This window comes from Marmota marmota, unplaced genomic scaffold, assembly GCF_001458135.2.
Source record: "Marmota marmota marmota unplaced genomic scaffold, marMar, whole genome shotgun sequence".
Taxonomy (NCBI): Eukaryota; Metazoa; Chordata; class Mammalia; order Rodentia; family Sciuridae; genus Marmota; species Marmota marmota.
In genome coordinates, this window is record NW_025999998.1 from 4,057,343 (window position 1) to 4,082,381 (window position 25,039).

Consider the following 25,039-nt stretch of genomic DNA (forward strand, 5'->3'; position numbering starts at 1 on the left):
CATATTATTGTTACTTGTATTCCTGATAACTGCCATACTAACTGGAGTGAGATGAAACCTCAGGGTAGTTTTAATTTGAATTTCTTTAATTGCTAGAGATGTTGAACATTTTTTCATGTATTTGTTGACTGTTCATATTTCTTCTTTTGAGAAGTGTCTGTTTAGTTCCTTTGCCCACTTATTAGTTGGGTTATTTATTTATTGGTGTTAAGTTTTTTGAGTTCTTTGTATATCCCGGATAATAATGCCCTACCCAAGGAGGAGGTAGCAAAGATTTTCTGCTATTCTGTAGGCTCTCTTTTCATGCTCTTGATTGTTTCCTTTGCTGTGAAGAAGCTTTTAAAAAAATATGGAATGCTTCATGAATTTACATGTCATTCTTGTGCAGAAGCCATGCTAATCTTCTCTGTATCATTCCCAATTTTTAGTATATTTGCTGCCAAAGCGAGCAGTGTTTTTCAATTTAAAAAAAAGCACTTCGATTTATTTGTTCTCTTTGGTACCTGAATTGACTCTATAAACTAGAAAGGGTAAATGTCCCTATCCCATTTTACAGATAAAGAAAATGAGGCTCAAAGAGGTTGAGTGATTTATTCAGAATAATCTGACTCAGTGGCAGAGATGAGACTCAAACTTAGGTCTTTGAATGTGAAAGTTGATGCTTTTTCTTTGACTCATGCCTTCTGCGTGTGGCAATATTTTTGTCTTTGTAACTCAGAATGGCATTTAGCCCAAAGGAATTGGATTCATTTCCCTATAGTGTCCAGATTACCCAAGATAGCATTCAGACCTGTGGAAGATTAAAACATCATTAATTCCTAGGTCCCCAGCTCTAAGAGAGTCTAATTTATAAGGTCTGGAGTGAAGACCAAAGAGTTTTTATTTTTAAAATAACTCCTAAAGTCAATAACTGCTATGTAGCTTTATTGAGAACCACAGCCCTAAAAGGCCTGTAAGTGGGCTGGTGAGGTCCTTCTAGGCTGTACAACATGGATAATCAAATGAAAGTTATCGAAAATAGCCATCCAGACAGCAGCCATCTGATCTTGCCACAGTTGAAGCCAATGGCTTTATCTCCTGTGCTCCTCCATGACCCTCCTCAGACTTCACTTCTGCCCCCATTTACCTGGCCCTGCCCACTAACACAACGAAGAGTCTCTTGCCAGCTCCCTCCACTGCTCCATTTTAACTTGAGGGACCTCAGAGACTCAACTTCCTAAAAAAATTAAATTGAAAAACTTCCTGTCTGATAACTTAGGACCTCTGGTGGAACTTAGCTCTCTTAGGAGCCAGAAGGAAAGAATATTAAAGAGTTCTGCTCAATTTCTGATTGGTGGCCCTGGAAATGTTCTCCCCAGCTCTCAGGTGGCCTTCTAGCTTGGAAATAAAAAATCCAGATACCTTTAGGTCAGAGGAGGAGCAGCTTGGCATCCAAATGCAGCCGTGTGCCTGTGAATGCACAGTAGTACTCAGTGGAGGAGGCCTCTTTTCTGCAATCTGAGGTCCCTGAGCTTCAGGAAGAAGGTCAAAGAATGACAGGGAGAAAAAGAAGAGAGCTGCATAACAAAGAGTCTCAGCTTTTTATTTACCACTGAGAGTTAGAGAAGACTGAGCCTATTTGGAGAATCAATGGGAGAGACTTCCATGGGTATCTGAACAAAGGAGACCAAGAACCCTCTGGGAAAGAATCTTCCTAAGGCAGGAATCAGTAGATGCATTTCTCCCCGTATTTTGTTAACTGATAGTTGTATATAATGGTGAAATTTGTTGTTACATATTCATTTAGGCCCACAATATAAAAGGTACATGCGTTTTAAACAGTTGTTGGAAGAAAGGGATAGTTTTGAATATAGTGTGTTGTCTTTCAAGAGTTTCCTTCTACATGAGTCATTTTGCTGGTCACAAGACCCCAGTGGCCTTCAGTGGGAAACTGACCCAAAGAAGAAGGTGAAGACACCTATAATAAGAGTTCTCAAATAGAGAAAAGGCCATTAAGTAAGCCAATCTGATTCCTCAATAAATTGATTTATTCTGAACTTATTTACTAAACATCAAGTATGAACAGACATTTTTAAACAGTCTTATTTAAGATGTGCTTCAGTGTTGGGGATGTGGTTCAAAGGTAGAGTGCTCGCTTAGCGTGCGTAAGGTCCTGGGTTCAATCTCCAGTCCTGGGGAAAAAAAAGAAAGAAAGAAAACAACAACGTCAACAAAAGACATGCTTCTATGGCAGACTCTACTCCACATGCACTACAAATATTAATCCACTTAATTCTTACAAGAATCTTATAATTTAGTTGCTGTTATTACCTCCATTTTGAAGGTAAAGAAAACTAAGTAACTTGCCCCCAAAAGTACTCATAAATTAATTAACTAAGTGGTACTGTAACTCTTTTAAATATTAGGCATAGGTCAATAAACAAAAAGAAAAACCCAGACTCACTTTCTACTGACGACTTTTGGGTTGGAAATTTGGAAATAAGTCTGTGGAGTGTTTGGAAGCAGAAGCTGAAAAAAATCAAAAAGTGAAGGCAGCAATAGAGACCTTACAAGGAAAGGTAGTTGCAGGTGATAGAAAATGTTGAAGGTCAGTGAGCTGAGGGCAAGGGCCCAACAGGATAAACAGGTCATGCAAAGAATCTTCCTGTTGTCAGCTATATTATTTCCATGAAGCCAAGATGCTTCCTAGAGCCCCATGAGATCCAGTTATGTGGCTGAGTTTTCCACCCTCTTTACACTACAAAGAAATTACCTTTACTCAAATAACTTGAGTAAATTTTTATCCTTCATATCTGTAAAAGCCTTCAATATTCAGCCCTCTGGAGCCCCAAACCTTCATGAAAACAAGGACTACAAGAAACAAAAACCCAAAAGGCAGCATGCAGAAGAGTCTCCTTGAGAGGTTAAGAAATGAAATTCTGCTACTTTGGATTAAGCACCACTATAGATAGAACAACAAAAGTGGGATGATAATTTTTCAGCCTCAGAGAAGTGCAGAGCTGGTACAGGGTAATATTGTGAGCATCATCCTCAGTTTACACTAGTTCTAACAAGAACAGTAGTGGCAGTCCTGGCCCTACAATCCCCAACTTCATCCAGCAGAGGCCCAGAGCACATCATTGCATCTTAAACATCACAATAGTGGCAACATCCACTCTGGTTTCTTGGGGTTGGGTGGCCTCAGTATTATCAACAAGTCACAGAAGAAACTCCAGCTGCCCTCCAGTCCCGAGGGCAGTGATAGCTGCTATCACTCCTGAAGTTATGTTGGCAAAAAAGTCAGAACAAAATGGTGGTCACCTGGTAAAAACAAAGAAGATTTATTTATGAGCACATCAGAGATGCCCCTTAGAGACTCTCAGAAATAATTACTGAGCATTTGATAGGAGACTTGACATATTATAATAGCATTTTATAGTTAAAACAGGAAAAATATTGTTTGTTTTTTTCACTAAGAACTCATTTAAACCTTCAGGCTGGCATGACCAAGGGGAACATGAATAATTCTTTTCTTTGCTTTTCCAAAGAATCATCTTTGATTTTCCAAAATCACCTTTGTTGATTCTGTGCTACAGAAGGGAGGCTGTGTTTATTAAAGCTTAGCCAAATCTCATTGGACCTCATTCTCACCTCAGCTGAATATCCAGAAGCTACATTCCAGAGCACTGAGTCCACCCTGGTGCTGGTAGGAACACTCAGTAGGAAGCTTCTACAGTTCTGCTACAAATCTGAAGGATTTCTTGGCAAAGGCTGTCTGGCTCACTGGAATGTGGTCCATTAGGCAGGAGAGTCAGCAATTGTCAGAATCATAAAGGCCTCAGAGCTGAAAAGGTCCACAGGGATCACCGGATTCCCTCACTGCACAGAGGAAAGAACTGACAATTTTTTGGAGGGTCAGAAGGGAGTCCTCTGCAGAAATGTCATGGGACCATGCCTATCTGCCTCATCCAGCTTTACCAGTTCCTGTTTCTCCCCTTCAAGGAGAATGCCAACCTCCCAGCCACTGAAGCAAATTGCATCTCTCACCTCTTCCCTTTCCTCTAGTTGAGCATTTAGGACAATACTTGGGAAAGTTTATTGTTGACTAGAAACTCCAGCCTAATTTAGGTGGACTTGCAAGACTAAAGGAGACCATGATAATGATGACGAAGAACAGTAATAACAACAGCAGCAGCTCCCACTTTTGGAGTTGGGCAATGTGCCTAATACTTCATATACATTATTTCACTGAATGTATGTCACTATTGTTAAGAAATAGATATGGGGCTGGGGTGGAACTCAGTGGTAAAGTGCTTACCTAGCATGCTCAAGGTTCTTGGTTTGATCCCTACCACGGTGGGGAAAAAGGGAGAAAGAGAAAGAAAGAAAATATATTATTATTCCCACTAATGAATGGAGACACTGAGGTTCAAAGTCAAGAGATAAATTCCAAGTCACAAAGTATTAAATGATAAAGAGAAGATCTGCACCCAGAGCTGCCTCTGAAGCCTTATTTTTTGTTAGCTGCTGTTCAGTAGCTACTTTCTCATCTCAGGTGTGCAAGAGGCTGGGTTCAAGGGACCAGAAGAGCACCTCTCCCTTAGTTCTAACTGTTCCCATTGATCAGTTCTATTTGCTCCTCACTTCCTTGGAGGTCCCATATGTTTTTTGTAGCCTGAAGGAATAAAACTGGCAAGCCAAGAAAAAACTTCTTAAATTTAAAAAAATATTAGTCATTTATGCAGTGGAGAAAGAAAAGCTAGGGCAGGAAGAGGCCGAGGGAGTCAGTCTTGAGGAAAATCAAGGCAACCACATTCACCATCCTATTCATTTTCTAACCCATTTAAATAGGATTCTAATTGCACAAAACAACTAATTTTGTTCATTAAGGTTCAATTAAATTCATCTGAAACTCAGCATAATGGCATTGTTGTTGAACAGCCATATTAAAGATGAAACATAATCTCTCTTGACTCCATTTCCTTTGACAAAATAAAGTTGAGCTACTAGTGAGCTCACAATACGCAGCTTCTATTATAAATGGCAACAAAGAGTTCAAATTTATGAACAGCAGTTTTTTATTATCAGTGTCAACAGCCATTTTCTTTGTTACCAAAATACCCAGACATGATTATGAAGCCCTTTTTCTCATTATGGCTTTGATTTTGGGGGGGAGTGTGTGAAATAAATAATTTCATGATCATATCACAGTAAAGTCACACACTGAGAGTCCACACGGGGTAGACTCAAAGCCTCAATGCCAGCCATTCTATAGACTGAACTGAACAGACATTTCACTTTCCATTCTTTCAGGTCTCAGACAATCCCTCTCCTAGCCTCCAAAACTCTGTTTCAGGGCAAATGAACACTGCTTCTTCCTGCCTAGGGGGCCCAATCCCCTGCTTGTTTGTAGTGTTGAGAAAGAACGCACTTGCACCCTTGGGTTGAGGAATCAGGGAGCAAGCTATCTAGGGAGTGTGAGTCTGCCTTGCAGGTAAACCTCAGCCTCTGGCAACACTTGGTACTTTCTGTGAGCAGCTACCAGAATGGCACGATGCTGTTATTTCCCTCCTCAAGGTCCTGCTGTGTTCACAGTTAGCCTCAATTGGCACAGTCCCTGCCCCTGATCAACAATACTGATACTCAAGTCTTGTGAAGTCAATTTAGTGCTCAAAGCTAAGACCAATGTCGCTAGCCCAGTATGTGAATTAAAGTTCTCCAGAGAAGAACCAGCAACATGGTTGGAAAGGAAGGAGGGAAGGAAGGGAGGGAGGGATAGAGGGAAGGAAGTTGGTTGGCTGGTTTACCAGGGAAATTGGTTCACATAATTTGAGGCTGAGAAGTCCCACTATATACCATTTGCAAGCTGGAGAACCAGGAAAATTAGAGAATGACTCAATTCAAGTTTGAAGGCCTGAGAACGTGGAGGGCTACTAGTGTAAGTCCTGAAATCCAAGAGTCAGAGAACCTAGAGTTCTTATATCCAAGGAGAAGATGAGTGTCCAGAGAGACACATTATCTTTTTGTCTGTTTGGATCCTCAGCTGATTGAATGATGCCTGCCTACATTGGGAGAGAGCAAATCTTCCTTCTTCATTACACTGATCCAAATGCCAATCTCTGGCTAGGGGAGGAGCTCAGTGGCAGAGTGCTTGCCTAGCATGTGAGAGGCTCTGGGTTCAATCCCTGGTAATTTAAAAAAGAAAGCCAGTCTCTTATCTCTTCCAGAAATACCCTCACAGACCTATCCATAAATAATATATTATCAGCTATCTGGGTGACCCCTAATCCAGTCAAGTTGATGCCTAAATTTAACCACTGCACCCAATGAGAGCATAAGGCTTGTTGAGTGCCATTCAAACAAACAAGTGGCTGGCACTCAGTCAAGCTTATTGAGAGCATAATATATGTAGAGAATGATAGAGAACAAGGAGATGAATAAGGTCCTATGGAGCAGGGATGAATAGTGGGTGTAAAATAAGAATGCAAGTCCATAATCCCTTATCCAAAACTCCTGGGGCTAGATTTGTTTTGTTTGAATTCAAAATTTTTAGGATTTCAGAAAGTTAATTTCTTACCTAATATTATATATTGCTTAACACTTCACATGAATATTTTGTAGTAATGTTTGAATATTCATACTAAATGAATAAAGAATATAAACCGCTTCATGAAATTTCAGGTAGGTGAGTTTTTGCTTCTAAATGAGCTAAGAGTTATGAAAAATCTGAGAGCAAAAGAAGACCCACTCTGGAGGGAAAGGGAAGGGATTTCTGATTTGAAATATTATGGGTTACTGCATTAGTTCAACTTTGACCTCTGGGCTCACCTTGTACTCTAAAAGGGTCACCTTGTACAAGAGGCCCATTGCTGACTTTATTCAAACAGCTGCAGCAAGTGGGCTGAGCTCCAATGTTCCTGGGGGATGCTGAAGCCAAGGACCAGGCTCCCCCAGTCTACCACGTTTGACTGTCAAGGGCAGCTCTGTGGTCAAGATGTGCCTTCTGCCTTGGTAATCAATCTATAATCCACTGAAATTATAATAATATAATAATATAATCCACCACAGCCACCACAATCACAAACCTGGCTGAATCAATAGGAGGCAAGTCTGTCTTTTGCCATCTATGTATTCTTCTCAAATAGATGAGTAGATTAAATAATATATTCAGAAGAGTTTTTCATATTTAAGAATATATTCTTATGAAAATATTCTCTTTATGCCTCCTAGTATCTAGGATCTGTAGCAGAAACATTTTAAATATTTTTAAAAGCTATAATATATGGAGAAAGAATGAAAACTAAGTAGTTAATTGTGGAGTTAGATACAGATGATCTATGTATGACACTGTAAATATAATGAAAAATACTGGGTTTCACATTTTAAAGGGTAGATTTTTTATATTCTATGGATTATCAATAAAAAACTAAATAGTTAAAAAGAAACAAATTCAGTGAAATGACTTTTAGTTTCTCTCCATTCCCATGACCACACTTTGAAACTTATCACCCTTCAAATTTTAAGTGTACAATCTTAAGCCTAAACTCCTCTCTCAGATCACTGCTCCTGATCTTGAAAGCCTTTCCACCTTTCTCCTGTTATATCTGCTCAGCAATCATCTTAGTTTTCTACTGATGCTATAAGGAATGAATTAGTGCAGATTTGGTAGCTTAAAATGACACACATGTAGTCTTTTACAGATCTAGAAGCCAGAGTTCTAAAATCCATTTCACTGGCTAAAGTGAAGGTGTCGCAGGGCCGGTTCCTTACAGACCTTTAGAGGAAAATCCATTTTCTTGCCTCTCCAGCTTTCAGAAGCCACCTGCTTTCCTTGGCTCTGGCCCCTTCTCCATCTTCAAAGCAGATTGCTTCCTTCAGTAGCCTTCTGTCTCTGGCCCTCCTGCCACCCACTCAGGAGGCCCCTTGTGATTATATCAAGCCCACTCAAATGATCCAGAATAACCTCATCATCTATCTCAAGATTTTTAATGTAGCAGCATCTACAGTCTCCTTTGGCATGTAAGGTGACATATTTACTAGTCCTGGGGACTAGGCTATGAACATCTTTGGAAGCCAATGTTTTAGTAAGTTTTTTTGCTCCTGTGACTAAAAGACCTGACAAGAACAATTTTTAGGGGAAGAAATATTTATTTAGGGGCTCACTATTTCAGAGGTCTCAATCCATAGATGGCGGCTCCATTCCTTGGGGTTCAAGGTGAAGCTGAATATCATGACAGAAGAGTGTGGCAGAGGGAAGCAGTTCACAGGATGATCAGGAAGCAGAGAGACTCCACCTGCCAGATACAAAATATATACCCCAAAGGCACACCTTAATGACCCACCTCTCCTAACCACACTCTACCCACTTCAGTTTCAGGGGATTAATTCATTGATTGGGTTAAGGCTCTCAACCCAATCATTTCACCTCTAAATCTTCTTGCATTATCTTAGCCTTGAACTTTTGGGGAACACCTCACATCCAAACCATAACAGCCATTACTTAGTCTTCCACAGCCATCTGCTTTCTAGAGATCCTTTTATATTCTCCCAGTCTCCTTGACATCAACTACCTTTAGTTTTAAACCCACAAAAATGGGTTGACAGAAACTATTCTCTAGCATTTTCAATTTTTTTTTTTACAATCTATTCCTTACTCCAAACCCACCTGGCAACCCTTTCCTGAAACAATTCTAAATAATCTGCCTTTGCTGCTCTTTAAATGAGGAGTTAAGTATTTATGGACAAAAAATCTCCTTTTTCCTGTGTAAGACCAACCACTTCACTTCTGCTCTTTAAAAAAATCTTTAGTTATACATTTGTGGGGTACAGTGTGATATTTCAATACATATATACAATGCACACTGATCATAGCAGGGTAACTGTCATATCCATCAATCACCTCAACATTCTCCACTTCTGCTCTTCATGCCCTTTCCTCTCATCTGGATTCCTCCATCAATTATTCACTTTACATCTTCCATCTCTGACTTTCAACTAGACCCATGTCCTTTGCACTTAGTTATTTTTTCCCACCAAAAAGAAGTGAGGACTTATGTTCTGAATGAGATATGTTACAGTTTACTTTTGGAATATCTCTCCAAAGCTTGTATTGAAAGCTTGGTTCCCAGTGCACTTAGGTTCAGGGTGGGGGGCTCTTAGGCAATGATTGGGTCATGAGGATTCTGAATGGACTACTGGGAGGTGGGTCCTAGTTGGAGTAAGTAGGACACTGGGGCTATGCCCTGGAAGAATTTATCTACTCTTTGGCCTCTCTTCTTTCTCTCTGCTTTCCAGTTGCCATGAGCTGAACAGCTTTCCTCCACCATGATATTTCTGCCTTGAAACCAGCTGACCATGGACTGAACCTTCTGAAACCATAAGCCTAAATAAATCTTTCTTCCTCTAAGTCATTCTTATAAGGTATTCTGGTCACAGAAGCAAAAAAGCTAACACAAGGTGGACTATTTCTCCTTAAGTTTAATTAAATATCCTGGGGGAAACAAGTGACCTGACCCAGAACAATGCTTTCCTCTCACTGTGTTGCTGGAGACCAAGTGGGAAACGTGGACTTTTAACCTCCTCTGTTTAATGTAATGGCTACTGGAGGTTCTAAGTAGCATTTCTCTCCCTGCCAGAATGGTATCAATGGAGTCTGAATGGGATTTCCCAGCAGAAGGCAGGGAGGACTCACTCCATCTATCAACTAAAGAATGGGAGAATGATCTTGGAGAGGGAGGAGCTAGAGGAAGTGACTCTGTAAACCTGCAGAGGAACTCCACACAAGCAGGTGACCTATATTAAAATTCATCAAAGGTTGGAGAAATGAACTAAAGAGTAGAACAGCATGCAAGTTTGCAGAGTGGCCTCCAGGTAGTGCACAATCAGATGAGAAGGGCACCATAAGGCTCTGAAGACTAACCTTGTCTCTCAGTAGTGACAATGTCTCCCACATCTATAACAGATGCTTTCATTTGAGCTTTACACACATCTATCCAATGTCTTTTATTTGGGTCAGATTGAGGATTCCTTTTTTCTTTTCTTCATGTGTTGAGAAGGATGAGTGATTCACGTTACATAACCTCTTTAAAGTCTTAGTTTCACTCCATAAAAGAGGGCAATCATACTTTGCTGATTTATTGGGGAGATTAAATATGATAAACACCACTAAGCAGCCTACGAGGCTAAGTATACACAATAGATGTTCTATATATCATTAGTATCAGCTGGTTTTGATAAAGTTCCATTTCCTCATGAGGACCTGTACCTTCTGAAGACAAAGCACAGGATTTCTAAGTCATGAGCCCGCTTGCTAGCAAGTTCAGACCTCCACAGAGGCCAGAAATCATTTTCCCCACTGGTCAATGCTATTATGTCCCTATAGCCTGCTGGGTGAGAGGATGTGTAACATTTTGGATGACTGCATGTCTGAATGCTCAAAGACTTTGTAGTCCATTGAATTTTGCAAGTAACCCATTACTTCATGTAATGAGAAAGCCTCAGGATCTCTGGTTAGCTTCAAGTTTAATGGGGCTGATTTATATCTGAAATGATTGTTTCATTTCAGATCCCTTTTACTTAAAGGCAAAAGTAAGGCACAATGTTATCTCCCAGCAGATACTACTCCTCTACTGATTATTTACAAGACCTCCAGGGCATTACAGTGACAAATGTATAAACGGCTTTGTTTCGCATCAGATGGGTACAGGGAGAAGGGGCAGAGCCATTCACTCCTACATAGGATCCTGAGTCTTCATATTTTCATTTACTATATTCCAGTAGCAATTTATAATATATTCTGAGAAGCCATGTGATACTTCAATGGATGTTTCTTTTTAATTTTTCTCTTGTTGAACTAAAAAAAAGTCACTTAATAAAAGTAAACTGCCAAGGATCATATTTTCCTTATTTCAAATATAATAAAAGGATTAAAGTATTGTGAAATATGTCAACCAGCTTTTACTAATCCCTTAACCTCCAGAGAAAGGGCTTGCAATTAGTATTACATTAGAATTGTCAAAGCTAAAAAATTAAAAAAAAAATACTGGAAGAACTTTAACTGATCATACACACTAAAAATGTAGTTAGTGTAACACTTGAAATTAAAATTACAATTGAGGTGTCATACATTAAAGTGAAAAAATTGTAATGGTCTATTTAGTCATAGTGCTAATAACCACTTTACGAAGAATATAGTGAAACAAAGGTGCCTTTCTCAATGGTCAGAGCGTATTTGTGGCCATGTCTATTTGGCTAAGGCCATATAGAGCTGTACTTGGCTATAGGAATGTTAGATAAGAGAGACCACAAAGAACAGCTGTATTTAAGTTCACATAGGGCTCTGCACATTTTCTCCCTGTGGCAGCCAATCAGAAATCTTGCTGACAGGCAAACTTGTACAGAACGAATGATCCTATTTAGATTAATTCCTCTTAATGCCTTAGACAGGCCTACTTTCACGGTCTATCGTGGAAAGAGCTCAGCTCCATTTAAAACCCAGAGATAGAAAATTCAAGCTTGATGACTTGATAAAATATATGACTCAACTACTAGAGAATGTGGGGTGTTCAGACCCTAGGAAAATAAGGCGAGTGGGCTCTACACCAGCTCTGAAGTCAGCCTGAGGCACTATGAAAAATGAGCACTCCACCAGGCATGGACTGAGGAAAATGTGGCTCTGTCATTGGTTTGGCACTTTACCCAGTAAAGGGATACCCTTTTGCCATGTAACGTGGAGATGCATTGCTAACCCCTGGCTTGGGGCTTTCACCCATGTTAACCAACACCCCACAATGAACTGGGCTGCTTACTCGGCTGGGTCTGCTTGCTCTCTCACCTCTACCATTGATATGAGAAGAACATACTGGGCTAGCCCATTGGGTCCACTAGGCTAATAAGAGGCACCCAGAGCACATGTGTGAGCTACCCAAGCCAAGCTCAGCACAGCTGCCAGCTAGGCCTAAACTAGCTCTCCCATCTTGAAGACTTGTGAGCACAGTAAAGGCTTCTAACTGCAGGCTGTTAGGAACCTGCATAGGTTTCTTACACAGCATAAGTGAATGAAACAGACTCCAAGGACTCTTGCCCTCAAGCCATCCCTTTTCCTGACTGTTCTCCACTTCTCATTTTGTATAATGAGGTGAAGGACTGGAGGGTCTCCATAGTCCCTTCTAAGGGTAACTGGAACCAGGAAACCTAGCTTGAAAAGCACTTCCAACTCAAGGGTCTCAGACCATCTAAAGCCCCAGAGGAGGAGGAAAAAAACCCTCAACTGCTCTTGTATAGGGAGGTAAGCCTCACTTTCCAGTGACTCAAATGTGCCCACAGCTATGTGAAAAGTCAGTGACAGAAAGAGCGCTACGAAAACCTGGTACATCTTGATAGCCAGGTCCCCAAGAAAACTAGTTTTTCTATTGGTTTAAACACAAACAAGTGAGAAGATGGACCGGATAGGAGAAAATGGAAATCTTTATTTTTAAACACGAGTACATTTTCAGGCTGTTTAAAAAGGAAAAATCATGTTACATTAGTTCAAAACTCTGCATCAAAGCATATTTATTTAAACTCTAATTTTATAAACACATAATGAAAGAAACATATACTTTATAAATATCTACTCAGAATAGGTATTATGAAAAAAAGTGTTTAAAAATAACAGCCCCAGATCTCCCACTTTAAATATATAAAATTCCCACAGAATTCATAAGAATTCTTCCTCAAGAGCCAAATATTTCATTTCACAAAGGCCAACTCAGTTCTCATCAGACACAATCAAAAGTAATAGGAATATAAAAAAATGTAAAAGTTCTGTACAAGGGAATACAGATAGCACACGGGTAAATCTCATTACCATACATGCCATTTGTGTTTTAAAAATGTTTTATAAAAACTGCCATTTAAAACAAATAAGTGAGAGTCCTTCCCTGACTGTGGAAAATATATAAATTATCACCCTCCCACCTGGGGCATGCAGCTCCCACCTACTGGAGTTGGGGGACAGATGCCTCCATGTGTTTCCTGATGAAGGGTCTGGGACACATTTGGGGACCTGCCTCCTCTCTGGCAGTGGCTTTATCTAGTAGATCATTCACTATTATTTCCTTTCACTTAGAAAAATTCTTTGGGATCATAGAAAACAATTGCTCACAAGTGAAAGCAAGACCAGGGGATGACTTCTGATTGCTGAATTCAACTAATATGTGTATTCTGTATGCTTGGTGAGCAAATGCTGGAAGCCTGTTTTACCACTGTCAGAGACATAGCCAGTCACCTCCCCTAGCAAAACACATGGCACTGCCCCTAGGTGGTCCCTTCATCTTTTCTCTTCTGGTCCAAGCAGCTCTGTTGCCTGCAGCAGTGTATACTGACTATTGTCTCTTCTGACACTTCTTCTGGAAAGAGCTCTTCAAAAAAGTGCGATACACAGGATCATCCACATACTCGTTCTTAAACCGGGAGCTCAGCATTCTTTGTCGCTTCCTTTCCCCCTGGATTATGTCTGTTCCATAAAAGGTGTCTTCAAATCGCATATCAGACGCTGTGGACTAAAAGCAGCCAGTGTTACTCTGCAGAAGGGTAAAGCATTCAACCAGCACAGGACTGGATAAAAATCTGAAACCGTGTGGGCATGGAGGGGGTCTAGGGAAGAGCAGAAGACAACCACAGGTCTGCATTCCCATCTCTCCCCACCCAAGTCAGAGCAATGACTCTGTTAGCCTCACTTTCTCCAGGACCTCCAGCATATCCCCCCATCTCCACTCCCAGGGACTGTCCACAAATAAAACCAATATTAAACTCTTCTTGTTCTGAGTCTCCCTCACTCTCCATCTGTCATCTGGCTCCTGCCCAATCAGGTCTCTGGCAAATCTGTCAACAGCAATCTCTCATTCATTCTTATTCCTATTTATCTCTGGGTCTCTGCCCCCATCATTTCCCAAAAGAATTCTTGTTAAAGTCCCAGATACAAATTCTTGACTATTTTGTCACCTAACTACTGTTTCAATCTTTCCTTTCTGCCCTTTTATGAGCTCTTGTCACTACCCTCCTCCTCCTCTGGTTACTCATTTCTGATGTCCCAGGGGTTCCCTTTCTTAAATATCTGCTCAATTCTGATGCTGCTGAGGTTCCGAATCTGGCCTTTTACTCTCTAGACCTTCATGCCCACAGTTGTGGCTCCAAGATCTCCCATGCCAGGCCTGCTACTTTGCCTGCCTACAGGTACCTCAGAGTCTATCTCAGAGGCACTTCAAATTAACCAGTGCTAAACTAAACTTAAAATCATCGTCTTCTGTTGCTGTCCTTTTTTTTTTCTCCTGTAAATGGCACCCCCATTCTCATCTATCCAGTTACACTAGTCAGAAACCTAGATGCCTCTGTAGGCATTCTTTTATCTTCACCCTATACAGGATCCCTCCCGCTATACCCCCAAATCCTCGTGACCCCAAGGCACAGGCCTTCCCACTTCCTCTCCCAACCACCCTGACCAATGGCACAGCTCCATCTATTTCCCACATAACGACTGAAAGGAAGCTCTCTAGATACTCTCCGATTATATGACTAGCTATGACTCTATGTCACAACTTATGATTTTTCAGTAGCCCTACTGCTTCAAGATGACATGCACGCTTGGTTGGCTGAACTTATATAACCTGGTAAATCCCACCCTATTTTCTGGTAGACAGAACTGATCACATCCTTGGTCTGCTTCACTGGCTCAGGGCCTCAAGCTTCTGTCTTGGACACACTGTTTCCCTTTGCTCTATCATGTCTACCACAGAGAAGCTCAAGATTCCTGTCACCTCCACATGTCAACACGGGAGAATGAGGGTGGTGGGACAGGTAAGCTTCTTCCCATCAAAGGTTTGCTGAAGGTAAAGTATATTAGGAACTGTGCACCAATTTTGTATGTTCCCAATACCAAACACTGTGCCCAGCACTCAGTCACTGCTTGTTAAGTGCTGAGGGAAGGTGCTCAGGCTTTTTCTATGACACTTAGGCAAAGTCCAGAGTCTACAGGAAAGCCCTATTTTTGCTTCCTAATTCCCTATTATTTTGCCACCTAAAATACATTCTCAACTGATTCTCAGTGAGGTGAATGACTTCCGATGACAACAACACACGGTGCACCTCACTAGGTCACTAAGACCATCTTCCTTGGTTGGTGACAAAATAGACTGGCTTTTCAGACTTGAAACATATGATCCATAGGGAAGAGAAAGACAAAGGGAATAGTACAAAGAAGGCTTAAAACTAAAATTGGTCCCAACTGTTGAGCTTTGCATGTTCTCTGCCAGTTCATGGAGCTGCTCATCCAGGACAACAGGCTACCTCCACGGGCTCCTCCACACTGCCTACTTTTACTCAGGAAGAAAACCACATGGCTCTAGGTTGGTTGGATACCCTCTGCCATTAGGAGAAAACATTTTGTTTCATTCATTCTTAGCAATGTACTTGCTCTGAGTAATTTTTCATTTTTATAAGTGCTAAAAAGTTATCAAAGGAGAAAATAAAATATCTCTGAAAGTGTTGCCACTGTGCAGAAATAGCAAAAGTCAGCCTCTCAAACACAATAATAAAGCCAATTTACCAGGAGCTCTAGTTAATTATGCACCGTTGCCATGGTTATTCTGCGAGACAATAAAAGGTAATGGGGCCATTTCTGAAGTAAGTAGAGAAGAACCCAGTACCATCACAAGGTGGACTGCTGATTCTTTTGAAAAATTTACCCCCTGCCAGTGTGAGTCTCAGTGAGCCTAAGTCATTAAAACACAAGGCCCCCCAATGAGGACTGCTAAGCTATCTCCTTAAAAAGCAAAAAAGATTCCTCTAACCATAAAATATCTTCCATCAATGAATTTTTCAATTAGATTTGTTTTATAAACTGGAAAAAAATAGCAAGCATGGGCGAACAACCTAAGAGTCAGAGGGTTATTCACCCACCTCAAGGAAAGGCACATCTGTCTTTGATCCAATAACCACAAAGGCTGGGTGGAGTGACCATGAGCCTTCTCCTAAAGGTATTTCCTGCTAGTCTCAGCTTTTTGGCATAATAGTCTGCTTTCCAGGTATATGTATGTGATCCATACATTTTTCACTGATTTTTTTTTTAAACTAAAAAAATCTGAGAAATAAAAACAACAGCAGCAGCAGCAAGTTGGACTTGATCAGAGAAATGGACTTTCAAAAATTCAGGATCTGTGTTCAGATAAAACCACCTGAGAAGGCATCCTGGTATCACAGCCAAATCTACTATGGAACAAAGAGATTGTGCTCAGAGTAGAAGGCAAAGAACTTTCTTCTAATGTGATTAAGAAATAGTACATGAAATCTACAAGAGTTGGCAGGCAAAGTACTTAGTCAGACATGGATTAGAAAACCAAAGGCTTTAGGAACTTCCATAGGGCTACCTACTCCAATACTGACCCTCTAAATCACTAGGGGCTAAGGAAAGAAAGGACAGACAGGGAGGACAGAGGACAGCCCACAGGAGGCAGGAAGAGAGTGAAGGCAGCTGTCTCTAACATTTTCGAAGTAAGAGATTTCAAGATCTTAGAACAATGATAAGGTATCTAGGTTTTTAAGGACTACATTAAGATTTAGCTGGTTTCTTTACAATAGGCTTAGTTTTTTCTCTCCTTCAGTTATTAATTTGGTGGTTAATCTGTTCACAGGTCCCCTGCATGCTGCATTTCTCATTGGAATGGGGGTAGCAGTCCAGTGGCTTTCACTCTTTTCCTGACTATTTCACTTTGAAGGACCTTTCTCCTGGGGATACAACTTGGAGGGAAAATCAGTTCACACCTGGTGCAGTTATCCTGTGGTCAGGATTCCAACTGACAGGAGAAGGAGTTGAATATACAAGTGAATATTAAGAATATCCTGGGTTTTTCCAAAATATCCAACAATAACGCTACTGTTGCAAAAAAAGTATTCCAGAAGCATTACCGAAAAGTAAGACTGTCATTTACTCAGGAAAATACTTTTCACTTCAGTCAGGAAAAATACCATTCATTTATATTTCCCTGTTTAAGATTTATCACTTCAGAGATGCAATGGATATAATTTTAAATGAGCAGGATTTGACTTCATTTTAGGGTCCATTAAATATTTTATGGCACAATAATGTAAAACCTAAATTTTGGTTAATTATACTTTTTAACAATTTCAGTTTAGATTATTTATCCATATTTATTTATCTTTTAGTGGTTTGTAGTAGGCTTGAAACTAATATTTTCTTTTTTAAAATTCCTTTAGCATTCCCACTATTAGTAAAGTGAGAGCTTCGTTTAATTATGAATGAACACAAACATTAGTGAACTTCAGATACAAAACTTAATCAATGCATGATAAGGCTACTGGAGAGCAGACATTTTTATGCTGAGTCTCCTTTAATCTACTACTGAATACTATCTTTTAATGTTGCTGTTGCTAACAAGATAGCAAATGCCTTGATGGTATCTACAATCCTGGCATTTCACATGGAGGACTTATTCAATGACTATTTTTGTGCATCAGTAAATGTCAATATGAAGAACTGTCATTTGACCTCATTAAAGAAAAATAAGCCGTGTGCACTAGTTTCCCTGTTTGTGGACAGATTTAAGCTTTGTATTTGGTAGGTTTTAATACGGGAAAAGTTTTTTGCATTGGCTTTCTTCAAAATTAATACAAAAACCCAAGAATGTTTCCCGCTGGGCTTGGGAAGCAAGGGAGGGGATAAGGACTTCCCTGGTGGGTCTCCAAGTGTCATTTGCCAGCACTTACATAACGAGCCTTCACTCTCTTGGGTAATTCTTCATCTAAGGTATAGATGTCCTCTCTCTTCATTGCTATCTGGGATCCGTCTTCAAACTCAACCTAATGAAACATAAGACATTTTGATATATATTAAATTCAGACAAGCACTGATCATTTTTAAGATTTGTAATTAACTATCTGAAAAAGGGAAAAAAAGACTCAAGCAGAACAAACATGGAAACAGCCAACACCTAGGGAACTAAGAAGAGTTCTTTCTCTTATCATTTTAAAACAACCAAGATTATTGAACACGAGTGTCATGGAATATGAGTTATCAAAATTGTATCCCCTAAAGCAAAAAAAGAAAAGTAGGGGCTGATTAAATTTCTCAGAAAATGAGTCAGTGGAAAAATCAGCATTAAGACCACCTGGGCCTGTTATTGCTATGTGTCTTTAAGAGACTCTGCAACATAACAGGGAGAGCTGCTCCTCTTTGTAAAGTAAGATCACATATTTATTTTCATATCATAATCTTCCCAGATAAAACAACTGCTCAAGTTCCTATACAGTTTTAACTTTCAAAACTCTCTTTTGTCAAACTCAAATGGGTCAGAAAAATCCTAGTTTCTGACTTTACAGCATGCAAACCTCATCAATGTGTGAGAATACATCATCTAAAAGAAAAATGTTAAAAATTTGTTTCATGTTAACAAAGAAGCAGCAAATAATTTCATAATTTTCAGTACTCTGAAAGATTTTGACAGAGAAAGGTACATGACACTAGCCAAACAGAAACCTGGGATGTGGGCTCAGGTTTACTGCAGCATGAGCTCTACCAGGAGAAAACAAACCAATGGAAGTGGGAGGAACATCTGCTACATTCTAATCTAATCCACATAGGATATTTCAGAAATCCTTAACTTCTTTCTTTGTATGAATTCTTCACTTTTAAAAAATGAAGCTGGGTGTGCTGGTGCATACCTATAATCCCAGTTGCTCAGGAAGCTAAGGTAGGATGATAACAAATTCAAAGACAGCCTCAGCAACTTACTGAGGCCCTAAGCAAGTTAGCAAGACCCTGTTTCAAAATTAAAAAAAAAAAAAAAAAAAAAAATTAAAGACTGGGGATGTGGTTCAGTGGTTAAGCATCCCTGAGTTCAATCCCTGCTAACAAAACAAAACAAAGAAAGGAAAACATGCTGATACTGATAGTCAGATGCTGAGTTAAACAATGTAGCTGTGCTGTTAATAAAGAAAAACATCTGTTGGGAAAAAAACCAACTATAATGAAATAGAAAATTAAATATAATCTTTACTTAAACTTTTTTCTCTTTTCTAATTAAAATTCTTATTATCCACAAACTGCTAACATTTGACTAAGCTGGACAATAGGGTGGAATTAGGTCTCTGTCACAAGACAACTCTTGTTGTCATTTCCGATAAGCCTGAATAAAGGTGGGAAGGGTTTTCTTCCTGGATTTGTCTTAGCAGAAAGGTTTCTTTAATATTTAATTAGGCCAAGGTGTTGTCTCATTTATACTATTTGATAGCAGAACTAGAACAACCAGTGCGTACTTTCATTCATTATAGATCATTTGAAAATTCTAAGAGAAAAAGGCAATTACAAAACTGAAAGAGTATGGAATGCTAGCCTAAGGGGACCGGCCACTTAGTTTGCTTGGGACTTTAAAGTTTCGCAATGCAGGACTTGCAGTACTAAAATCAGGGAGGGTCTTTTACTCTAGCAGGAGAAAGCTGAGTGTAAATTCTGACCCTTCTCTTTACACACAGCTCTTGAACACACTATCAAAATTGTATTCTTTTTATTAAAAATAACTTAAAAATTTGTTCATGGCATCTTTTTTCTCTCATTTGTAAAACAATCAATAACATCTACTTCACAAAACCACTGTGAGGATAAAAAATGTACACACTTAGGATACTTAGCACTGTGAACAAGGTGTTTGAGTTATATCTATTTTTATAAATGTCTCTGCTTATTCAATGGTGAAGCTGAATAATTAGACACAGAACACAAAACGATCTCAAAAGGCCACTTGGTTTAATGAGAAACTTTAAACTACTTGTGCTTGAGAGACAATTTTAATATTAGTCTTAACTTTTCATTAAGTCTATAAATATACCCATAGTTTTATGTTGACAGGCCATCATAAATTCAACTGAAGTTAACACACTGATTACTAATTAGCCTGAATTTCAACATGTCCTCATTATGTGATACTTTTCATGTAATTTGCTACATGGAAGAAGTTTCACTTTTGCACTTATTGTTTAATTAAATGTAATTCTTTTTCTTTTGAATGATGTAGTAACGCTTCTTTCCCAAGAATCTCCAATATTGTCAGCCCTTGTTACAGTTTTTGTTAATTCTGAACAATTGATGCAAAGAAGCTATAGCACCTACCTTATCATATATAACCTGAATCTGCAACTTAACACTGTCACCGGTACTACATGCAAAGGGAGAGATGGTCTACACATACAAATGGAAAAACAGCCTGTACACATAACACAGGATGCAGGTTGTAAGTCCTGCCCTCACTACTCCATTTGGGATTTTCTAGACCACGAAAAATATTCTCTCCTAAATTTTTCAAATTCCTTTGAACACCTTTAATTATACTACACTCCAGTTTCTGATGCTGTGTCTTAAAATGTAATCTTCCATTTAAGCCCTTGCCCCTTTATCAGTCTTTGAACAATTTCTCTTCTGAACCTAGCAGTCTTATCATTCTTAAGCTGTTTTTCAACTTAGCAGGCCTGAACCTTCTTGCTTTTTCTCCTTTTACTTCAATCTCCCTATTTTCTCTCTACCACTTCACTTGGAATGTTGATTTTTGCCACAGAGTTACTGAAGATACTCCAAAGTGTTGGTTCTAATAAATGTGTCCCTTTTTGAAGGAACAGAAATACACATGTTGTTTGATCTTAACTCATCCTTATTTTTGGCAGGAACAAAATAATTTCATTTTTTAACTGCATATTCTTTAATACTATGCAGAGTTTATAATAGAGAACAGAACAGCCACTCGATAGGTGCCCTTTTCCCTAAACACGCACTCCTTTATGTGCACAACCACCATCAGCTCCTTTGGACATTAACGGGCTGATCTGAGCCAATACACCACTGGTTTAGGTGTAGGTGATATGCTCACAGGGTTATGGGTCTCCAGCAAAAGTCATCATTTCAGGGGCAGCTAGCTGATGAACAGCCAACAATGTCCTGGCTCAAGGTGAGATGAACCAGCCAACTGGGCTCTCCTCATATAACAGGGACACGGAAAACAGCCTGTTTAGTTGTTTATCATTTTGGCTAAACCAAACCCTAACAAACCATTCATCACATGTTGTTGGAGTTTCCCAGTGTCCAGCCTTGTAACCAAACTCCAGAACTTCAACCTGGGTCAGCAGATATCGAATCTTTGTCTCCTTCATAAAGAGGTACCCCAAGTTCATATGACTTAGTGAGTCATAGCATACTCCAAATGCTCTCTCCCTCAGACACCTCATGTCCATCAGTGTCACAGATAGGGCAGCACCCACCTGGTACATATAGGCAACATTTGATCCAAGATATTTCGCCCCATAGAGTTTGCCATCGGGCCACTTGACTTGGACAACTTCTCCCTCTGCAGGAGGACCCAGCTTCAAGCAGTCTCGGCTCTGAGGAATAAACAGAGACAAGACTTTTCAAGGCGAGTGCCTAAGTGACTCCATTTAGAACTGAGCAAATGATTGAACTCCTAGCAATTAAAAGGAGTTACTGCCTCTGTGTTTTATGGATTATGATCTTTCATGGGTGTTCAGAGGAAGAAAGATGAGCCAAAGGAGTACTTAAAGATTCAGCCTACATCATAAAGTTGCAAAGGAACCACCATAATCCAAGCAGGAAAAAAACAGCAGCATTTACATTTGCTATTTGACAAAGAATTGTTCAGGGGGTAACTAAAGTATGCACAGAAACTGCTTTAGCTGAGAAATAGACCAGTAATGATTTAAACACCTGACATATATACAGCATTTTGTAGTTAACAAAATGCTTTAGCACACATCGCATTTGATCATTATAATCACTCTCTGAAGTAGACAGATTATTAATTATCCCCATTTTCCTGACAAGGAAGCTGAGCCTCCACGGATGTTCCTTTGAGGTGTCAGGATCTTTTGAGAAGTGAAATTGCATGTGAGAGAAGGAGCTGAAGACACCCAGGTGAGGTTAAGAGCTGTTTGACTTGCCAAGGTGGAAGGGGAAAGGCGAGAGGGGTACCTGTAGCACAGCTGCAGAAGTAGGAAGGTCAAGTCCTGCCTAGAATGCCTCTTAAGAACCCTGCTCCTTTCCAAAAAGGAATGCTTCTGCCAGCTTTGGCTTCTCCCATTAAGTAACCAATCCACTCCTTCCCACAGGAAATCATAGTGGCACTGTAATCAAGAGTCCAAAAACTTCTCATTTCAGTTCTTTAGGTTTATGGTGCTACTTCCTAAGGCAATTCAGAGAAAACTCCCCAGATGAGTACTTTTTTAAGGGGAGGGAATAGAGGTAAAATATTTTCACAGTTTATAAACTCTCAAATTTGCATGTATAAGGACTGGGGATGTAGTTCAATGGCAGAGTGCTTAACTAGCATGTGAAACCCTGGGTTTGATCCCCAGCACCACCCTCCAAAATTGTATGTATTGAATAAGACATAATAAACTTTTAACACAAAGGAATTAAATACTTTGTAATTTTTTGCATATTTAGCTATTCATGATTTGCAAATACTGGCATTTTACTGATGAGGCCAATCTGACTGATTGAAATATACACTTGACCAATCAAGCTATAAATGCAGCCTGGGCATGATCTGAGGTTTAAATGAGAGGCACACAGAGGAAATATTTGGTTGTTTATGACTAGAAACCCCACCATGTGTTTCATTTTATTATTAATAGAAATTCTGCCTTACAAAGGAGTGGCCATTTTATTGTTGGATCAGGACTATACACAAAAGACCCAGCTATTCATTTTCCTAACTGCAGACCATGCTTTCCTTGAGAGCTACAGGCAAAACCAACCAACCAAACTGGTGTGCCCAGAGGCTCTACAGAACTGATAGTTTGCATTTAACTTAGTAAAATGAAAATAAGTCTATTCCCAGCCTTCATAATATTTGACCTCAGGGTGTGCAGAATTGAAAGAATAGACTGTAGAAACATACTCTACATATACCCACATGGGTTTATCACCTCATCTCACACTTCCTTTTGAAAGAGTTATGTGGTACTAAGAACAATGGGGGCACAGCTTCTAAATACATAAAGAATGCATGTGTCCAATCTCCTAGGATAGGCGGTCACATCAGCTCTGGAATTACTCTGCAATGAAACCCAGATGCTTTGGTAATTATGTGGGGTGGGTAGGCTGAGTGCACATCTTCCCTCTTGCTGAAGTTTTCTTGTACACGGAAGGAACTCCACTAGGGTAATGCTCCAGGAGGCTCTTCTTTGCTCCTCAGAACTGCTATTAAGAGGATGAGAAGTGACTTACTTTTATTGTTGACTGTATTTCTCAAACTAGGTGTCATGGTATCCTGGGGGCACCATAGCAACTCACACTATCCATGTGGAATAGAGGGGAAACACAGTGATACTTGTGAGATTCCCAGCTTACTAGTACTATTAAATTGGTTGGACCAGACTTAACAAAACTGTCTGGTATTTCTTTTGACCTAAAGGCATTGTAAAAAATATTCTTGAGATATTAAGGATGTTGTAAAGCCAAGACAGTTTGGTGATCTCTGGTTTATCCCCTCCTTCTTTTGGAGCTACTCTGCAGTCAGGGAACATGTACTCTGCTCTGTTCCTTCAAAACAGAAAAGCCTGCGGTTTCCTGTACTACCTGTCATGAGGTAAGTCTAATTCCAAGGCCCAGGATTAGGAAACCTATGTGCCCACAACATGAGACATACTCCCCAGTATTTTGTTTTATTAATATTAAAGGTGATAGTTTCAATCCCCATATCTTGGCTCCTTCGTCTTTTTGTGTAACTTCCTCAAACAGGATGAAAAGTGTTATTTATTTTTGAATCCCAAAAGAAGGATGTCAAGGGGCCTATACTCCCCATGTATTTACTTAAAACAAACAAGCTCTAAAGTGAGAGTTAGGACGTTTCTTTAAAACTTAAATCTTTAATTTTATCCATGTGACCCTCAACAGAAAGTTTATTGAACTTTAAAATATAATGCCAAATAAATCCAGTCTCATAATTTAGGTATCATGTCACTAAGGTAAAGCAATAGAAATGTGAACTAGATAGACAAGTATAAAGTATATTTGAGCAATTAATTATAAAAATAACTTTATTAAAAATGTATGTAACTTTACTAATGACAAGAAATTCATTTTTAAAAGGGGTTTTCAAATACTAAATACAGTATATATACAATCTGATATCTTATTTACTAATTGTCAATCCTTTAACTCCCAACAAATCTTAGCTTGACACTGAAAGTGCCTGACCCCAAATAACTCTGTATAGCACAGCTTCCATCTGTCGTTGCTCTCGATAAGCCACAAAGATCAAATTCATAAACCTTCATGTCAAACTCTAGGGGAGAATTTCAGTTTGCTTTCTCCATTTCCTTGATTTCAGAATTCTTTTTCTGTATTCATAATAAGTAAAAAATAATTAACCATCTCTAACAAGATCAATTGTTCTGCAACTCACCGCCCCCAACCAGAAGGCATTGCTCTTAGCCATGATGGCTACTTCTCACACTTTGCCAGGTTATTTAGCTGGAAGTGGACATATACAAAGTTAGTATGTATAATTCATTATATGCTCCCAAACTACTTTCCAAAAGATGTAAGGCAGTTCATAGCAAGACACAAAAGAACCTATTTCTGTAATATCCAGCTTCCACTGGAAAAAAACAGTACCAGTTCATCAGCTGTCTCCCATTTTGAGTTTGACAGAAACACTCAATTACTGCGTAGGATATAAAGCATTTAAATAGGAATCAAACTAGGAGTAAGTAGGATGATGAAAAGAAGTTGAAAGGCTTTGATATTAAGGTTTCCCTGATTCCTCATAAGCAGAAGCTGCTGGGTGTCCCCCAAATTGTCACCATCACTAAATAAATACCAACTTTCTGACCACCTACTATGTGTGCAATACTAGGAGGCCATAATCCCCATCTGCCCACTCTAGAGACAGACAGAGGGCACGTTGCTCCCTCTTGGTGGCCTGTCACACTGAGCCCATAGCTTTGTAGCCCATGATCACAAAGCAGAACTTTATTTGATTTAGAAACTGGGTTTCTGGGT

At 39.5% G+C, this 25,039-nt stretch overlaps 1 protein-coding gene and 1 non-coding gene across 13 annotated transcripts in view; both read right to left on the reverse strand.

The window, feature by feature from the left end:
- Positions 1-343: 343 nt before the first annotated feature.
- On the reverse strand, positions 344-448 carry LOC125617936. Its single transcript, XR_007349074.1, has one exon. It is a non-coding gene; the product is annotated as a U6 spliceosomal RNA (small nuclear RNA).
- Positions 449-12,426: 11,978 nt separating this feature from the next.
- Kdm4c (lysine demethylase 4C) overlaps positions 12,427-25,039 on the reverse strand; it is a 387,556-nt gene continuing 374,943 nt past the window's right edge. For 10 of the 12 annotated variants that reach the window (XM_048806786.1, XM_048806788.1, XM_048806790.1 and 7 more), the window contains 3 exons: positions 21,277-21,396; positions 17,740-17,832; positions 12,427-13,520 (listed from right to left, as the gene is read on the reverse strand). In XM_048806786.1, coding sequence (XP_048662743.1) covers positions 13,344-13,520; positions 17,740-17,832; positions 21,277-21,396 — 390 coding nt within the window. In that variant the 3' untranslated portion in view covers positions 12,427-13,343. Of the gene's footprint in view, positions 13,521-17,739; positions 17,833-21,276; positions 21,397-25,039 lie in introns of those variants that run through there. The other 2 variants (XR_007349008.1, XR_007349009.1) reach the window with 2 other exon arrangements.